Below are 6,712 nucleotides of genomic sequence, written 5' to 3'. Positions count from 1 at the left end.
GAGACCAGGGTGCATCACAGCCAGGAGAGACCTTCTCCCCGGGGACTACACGACGCATATGTCCTTTTCAGCTCAGCACCTGGCAGGTCTGAGGCTCCCGGGCAACTGATTGAGCAGCACGAAAGTCACTGGCAATATGGAGCGGAGTTAAACACTCTCCACCTGTGTGGCCTAGTGGAGGAAAGAGCTAGAAAACCAAGCTGGTCAAGGCAGCAATAGAGGAATACGCTCACGACCAACTCAGCAAGTCGGGCAGCTGAGGGGGAATGGGATGCCAAGGCTACTGCAGTGAACAAGCCAGAAAACCCTGTGCTCCCAGAACGCGGTCAGTCTAGAGCCGAATCAGATCATCACAGCTGAATGTATCGTCACGAAGTGGGCGAGTGCTGTGAAGGGTAAGCACAGGAACTCATGACAGCCCATGAGCTGGGCCTTATCTTGCCTGGAGGTCAAAGAAGGCCTTCCTCCTAAGCAGGACCTGTTGAGCTGAGATCCGAAGATGACTCTAACTAAGGCAGAGAGATGGGGAAGAAAGGTACAGTTTCAGTTTGGGACACCTAGAACCATGCCTGACAGTGAGTTCTCGGTAAGTGTGTAGTGACTGGATGTAAGCCCAGCTGATCATGTGGCCACTGGCTCGGTGGTTGTCCCCTCTACCCCCAGTGAGGCAGGGAAGAGTAGGACAGCAAAAAGCACGCTCACCATCGGCACTGCTTGTAAGTAAATGTGGATCTGATGGAATGTCATTGTTTTATAGTCTTCAGTTTCTGGCCTTGAACCCCTGAGAACTTACCATGTTGGTTGTCATGTGTTATCTTGTAGCACGGTCACCTCCCCTGGACCTGAAAAGCCTCTCCACCATCCGGGAACACACGTCTCTCACCAGGACCAGCACTGTGCCTTGGTGAGTCTGATTGCTCATAGGGGCCTCATCCGGTGCACTCCCAGCATTACTCAGGCCTCGGTGGTTAAAGGTAGTCAAAGCCCACTCGATCTAGCTTAAGTCGAATGAGGGATGGGATTTATTATCCCGAGCTGGAAGTGTTTTGTAGGTCACAGAGGAAGGACCATAAGTCAATCTCCCAGGACAATGGAATCGGGAACAAGAGTGCTGCTGGGAACCTGTCTCTCACATCTGCTTCTCTGTTGTGCAATCCTCACGGCCTGAGATGGCTGTCCCTTAGATCCTTACTTACATGCTACAACCCTAGTACCAACAGAGAAAGGTTCTTTTTCAATCCCAATTCACATGGGCTCAGGAGACAAACCCCAAAACGTATCCGCACCCTTTCATCTCACCTTGTAGCAATTTCAGAGTCCTTGTAGGAATTTCAGAGTCCTGAGCCTGGCCTGGGAGTTTCTTAGTTCACCCTATATGCCGCAGGACACAACGGCTCTGTAAAGCAGAATTCTGCAGTGAACTGCATTCCCAGACAGAACTGCAGAGCCTTGGATGAAAGTGGATTCCTACCAAAGGAATGACCACACTTCCTTACTTTTCCTGGTTACTTTGAATGGAAACAAGAGAGCCTCAAAGGAGCGTTTTTGTTTTGTTTTGTTTTGTTTTGTTTTGTTTTTCTCTAAATGATATGATGCCTTGGTCTCTTTCTAGAAAGCTCATGAGCTGTGTCACATGGAGGGCCTGGAAAAAAAATAGCCTTTGAGAATTGGGAACCCTTTTCCCCATAGCAGGACGGCAGCTGCGGGGTAGTCTCTCTCCTGGTTCAGGAATTGCTTTGGCCAGAAGGAAGTTGCATGGGGAAGCGGGGGCGAGGGCCAAAAGCCCAGAGGGGCCATGTCAGTTCTTGGCTGGCTTTCAGAGCAGCTGTAAGACATTGCCTTGACCTCACCTATATTTCTGTTCTTAGCAATCGAACCAGCTTTCTCTCTCCAGAAAGAAATGGTATTAATCCTGCAAGATTTTTTGCCAATTCTGTTTCCAGAGAAGAGGAACAAAGCTACATGCAAATGGTAATCCTATATTTTTCACACTCTTCTTATTCTTCACCCCAATCTATATTATCAGTTCACTGTAAAGGAAACATAGCATTCAGAAAGTCCTGTGCAATCTTAAAACAATTACTTGACTGTAATACCAGCTTACAATGTTTTCCAGACTGGGAACAAGTTGTTATGAAGTCGGTTTTCTTTCCTGCAATATTCAGCTCCTCGTACCACTTTGAGGCCACAGTTTTAAGTGTACCCAGGGCTGCAGCGTGTAATGGGAAAATGGAAATGCTAGCAACTCTTTTCACCATGGCTGGGATATTGTGTTTGACTCCAGTAGGTTTGTAGCTTCCTGGATGTCCAGAGTCTAAGCTGTGAAAACTCACACATTGGATGTCCCCTTCCACCACACCACCGGGTAGCCCTGCCCTGACTGCCTCCGAACCTTTACCAAAGATGAATCACTTAGAGTCCCATTGGGACGGTGGCCCGGTGTCCCGGGTCATGGATGGGTCTAGTCTCTGGAGACTCCTGGTAGAGTCTTTCTGTGGCCCAGAGTGCACAGAGACCCGACATCTCGATCCTTTGATGAACGATTTATGGTTCAATCTCTCCTCCTGCCCTCTGTTGTCCCTTCCATTCTCTCTACTTTGGATTCTGTTGAGAATGGGTTACTGAAGAGAAAGGGGGTCTTTTAGCACCTCTGGCAATTATCAGGCCCTTTAGCCAGAACTTTAAAATGTAGGGAACTCTAGAGAGAATCTCTGTTTAAACTATGAAATTTTGAAAAAGAGATCTTAGAAGGACAGTGTTCAAGGCACTGAGACTATATACTTTTGAGAAGAGAAATCTGCCTTCCTATACGTGACAATAACAGGCATTTAAAATTCTCAAAACAGTCATCTCCAGTGAAGCAGCAATTAAATGCTTCATTTTGCCTTTCTATTTGACAGATTGTTCTGTGAGTACCCATATGCAGGTGGAAAGTGACTCATATCCAGTCTGCTGTGGTATTCCCAATATTTTTCACACTTAGTAATGGCCCTTGGGAAACCTCTAGAAGAAAACCCTCTTATTTTTTTTTTTTTTTTTTTGAGGTACGCGGGCCTCTCACTGTCGTGGCCTCTCCCGTTGCGGAGCACAGGCTCTGGACGCGCAGGCTCAGCGGCCATGGCTCACGGGCCCAGCTGCTCCGCGGCATGTGGGAACTTCCTGGACCGGGGCACGAACCCGTGTCCCCTGCATCAGCAGGCGGACTCTCAACCACTGCGCCACCAGGGAAGTCCCAGAAAACACTCTTATAAAAGATACTGCCCAGCTGTGCTTTGTCTCCAGAGAACAGAGAAGGGAAGCGAATCTATAGCCTCATAGAAGCAAGTGCAGAATCATTCCAGACACTAGCAGTTATTTCTGATCTTTGAGGTTGTGAGAAAGACCACTGTTTCATTAACAGCGTAATTCAGGATTGGTCTCTTGCCTGTATATAATCATTGATTAATGACTGTCTCTGTACATTACTAGGCAATATGACACAGTAGATTAAGAGCCCAGAAAACTGGCTGAAGGAAGGTAGCTCTGAGGGAACCACCACATAAATGAATTTAAAGCCTATCCCATCTCATTCAGTTGTGTGTTTTAAATTTAGTAATATGATATTTTCAAATGACTTTGATTTACATTATTTCACTTGTTCCACAAAACAACCCATTTGGTAGACAGAACTAATATAATTCAGTTTCAATTTTGCACATAATCATATGCATAATTTTTTTCTCTTTGAGGACAAGTTCTTATCTGAATGTAAAAATTTAAGCTAGGGGCTGAAATACAAGTTTTCTTTTATTAAAGTCACCTATCCTTCTTTAGCTACTTTATTTTTTAATGAAATATAGTTGATGTTCAACATTTTGTTCGTCTCAGGTGTACTACGTAATGATTGACATGTGCATACATGAATGAAATGATCACCGTGATAAGTCTAGTAAGCATTTGTCCCTCTATGACTTACTACAATGTTATTGATCCTGTTCCTTACGCTGTAGAGTACATTCCCATGGGTTATATAATGGAGGTGTGTGCCTCCAAATCCCCTTCACTTATTCCGCCCACTCCTCACCCCCTCCCTTATGGCAGCCACCCATTTGTTCTCTGTATCTGTGAGTCTGTTTTCATTTTTTGTTTTCGTTTTTGTTTTTGTTTTTGGCTGCGTTGGGTCTTCATTGCTGCATGTGGGCTTTCTCTAGTTGCGGCGAGCAGGGGCTACTCTTCGTTGTGGTGTGCTGGCTTCTCATTGTGGTGGCTTCTCTTGTTGTGGAGCACGGGCTCTAGGTGCATGGGCTTCAGTAGTTGTGGCTCGTGGGCTCAGTAGTTGTGGCTCACAGGCTCAGTAGTTGTGGCTCGCGGGCTCTAGAGCGCAGGCTCAGTAGTTGCAGTGCATGGGCTTAGTGGCTCCGCAGCATGTGGGATCTTCCCAGACCAGGGCTCGAGCCCATGTCCCCTGCATTGGCAGGCAGATTCTTAACCACTGCGCCACCAAGGAAACCCCTGCTTTTTGGTTTTTGTTTTGTTTAGATTCTACGTATGAGTAAGATCATGTAGCGTTTGTCTTTCTCTGACTTATTTCACTTTGGCATAACAGCCTCTAGATGCACCCATGTTGTCATAATGGCAAGATTTCTTTGTCTTTTTTTTGGCTGGGTAACATTCCATTGTGTGTGTGTCTATATATATATATATATATATATATATATACACATGTACATACACACACACACACACATATATATACACATCCGTATACCACATCTTTATCCATTCATCTATTGATGGACACTGAGGTTGCTTCCATGTCTTGGCTATTGTAAATACTGCTGCACTGAACATGGGAGTGCATGTATCTTTTCGAATTAGTGTTTTTGTATTTGGGGGGTGATAAATACCCAGAAATGAAATTACTGAATCATATTTTTAATTTTTGAGGAGCCTCCATATTGTTTTCCATAGCAGCTGCACCAATTTACATTCCCACCAACAGTGTACGAGGGCTCCCTTTTCTCCACATCCTCACCAAATTTGTTACTTGTGTTCTTTTGATGATGGCCATTCTGACAGGTGTGAGGTGATGTCTCATCGTGGTATTGATTTGCATTTACCTGCTGATTAGTGATGTTGAGCATCTTTTCATCTATCTGTTGGGCACCTGTATGTCTTCTTTGGGAAAATGTCTATTCAGGTCCTCTGCCCATTTTCTAATCAGGTTGTTTGTTTTTTTGATGTTGAGTTGTATTTGTTATTTGTATATTTTGGATATGAACCTTTTGTCAGATGTATCATTTGAAAATATCTTCTCCCATTCAGTAGGCTGCCCTTTTGTTTTATTGATAGTTCCCTTTGCTGTGCAAAAGCTTTTTAGTTTGATGTGGTCCCTTTTATTTACTTTTTGTTTTTCTTTCTCTTGCCTGAGGAGACATAACCAAAAAATATTGTTAAGACCCATGTCAAAGAATATACTGTTTATGTTTTCTTCAGGGAGTTTTATGGTTTCAGGTCTGGTATTTGTCTTTCATCCATTTTGAATTTGTTTTTGTATATGGTGTGAGAAAGTAGTCCTGTTTGATTCTTTTGCATGTAGCTGTCCAGTTCTCCCAACATTTATTGAAGAAGCTGTCTTTTCTCTGTTGTATATTCTTGCCTCCTTTGTCGTAGATTAATCAACCATACAAGTATGGATTTATTTGTGGGGTATATTCTGTTCCATTAATCTATGCATCTGTTTTTTTGCCACTACCACACTACTTTGATTATAGTATAGTTTGAAATCAGGGAGTGTGATTCCTCCAGCTTTGTTCTTCTTTTTCTTTCTTTCTTTTTTTTTTTTTTTTTTTTTTGTTGCTGCGTGCTGGCTTTCTCTAGTTGCGGCGAGCGGGGGCTACTCTTCGTTGCGGTGCGCGGGCTTCTCATTGCAGTGGTTTCTCTTGTTGCGGAGCATGGGCTCTAGGCGCAAGGGCTTCAGTAGTTGTGGCTCACGGGCTCTAGAGCGCAGGCTCAGTAGCTGTGGCGCACGGGCTTAGTTGCTCCATGGCACGTGGGATCTTCCCGGACCAGGGCTCGAACCCGTGTCCCCTGCATTGGCAGGTGGATTCTTAACCACTGCACCACCAGGGAAGTCCCTGTTCTATTTTTTTAAATTTGATGAAGCACTTCAGTAGGCAAGGTACCGTGAAAACCGCATGACCATCATATAAAAATAATCTTAAAATGGTAGAGAATATAGTTTTAAATTGTATTTTGTAAATCCAAAACTCAACTGCCAAGAAAGGAAAGGGGATCTCTCGGGCCAAAGGTATTGAGAACTTGCAAATCCTGAAAATCAATAGAAATTACAAAAAATAAAATCACCTAGGGAAGTAAGTCATTATTAGAAATATTAGATTTCACATATAAAAAAACTATGTTTCATATATTTAAAAAATAAGATGAGGAGTTGAAAGTTGGACTGAGCCAAAAGATACTATTTAAAAACGACCAGGTGGGGGTTCCCTAGTGGCGCAGCGGTTGAGAGTCCACCTGCCAATGCAGGGGACACTGGTTCGTGCCCCGGTCCGGGAAGATCCCACATGCCACGGAGCGGCTGGGCCTGTGAGCCATGGCCGCTGAGCCTGCGCGCGTCCGGAGCCTGTGCTCCACAACGGGAGAGGCCATAACAGTGAGAGGCCCGCGTACCGCAAAAAAAAAAAAAAAGATCAGGAAGATTAGAAAAGACCAT

The 6,712-nt window shown here is 44.5% G+C and overlaps 1 protein-coding gene across 1 annotated transcript in view; it reads left to right on the top strand.

Moving 5' to 3' along the window:
• GAB3 (GRB2 associated binding protein 3) overlaps positions 1 to 6,712 on the top strand; it is a 70,831-nt gene that overhangs the window by 46,100 nt on the left and 18,019 nt on the right. The window contains exons 8-9 of the mRNA XM_024768926.1: positions 823 to 904; positions 1,869 to 1,971. Coding sequence (XP_024624694.1) covers positions 823 to 904; positions 1,869 to 1,971 — 185 coding nt within the window. The remainder of the gene's footprint in view (positions 1 to 822; positions 905 to 1,868; positions 1,972 to 6,712) is intronic.

Source organism: Neophocaena asiaeorientalis, unplaced genomic scaffold (genome assembly GCF_003031525.2).
Source record: "Neophocaena asiaeorientalis asiaeorientalis breed wild unplaced genomic scaffold, Neophocaena_asiaeorientalis_V1.1 scaffold811, whole genome shotgun sequence".
Lineage (NCBI taxonomy): Eukaryota > Metazoa > Chordata > Mammalia > Artiodactyla > Phocoenidae > Neophocaena > Neophocaena asiaeorientalis.
Note: the sequence above shows the minus strand (reverse complement) of the source record. Positions and strands in the feature narration are given on the sequence as shown.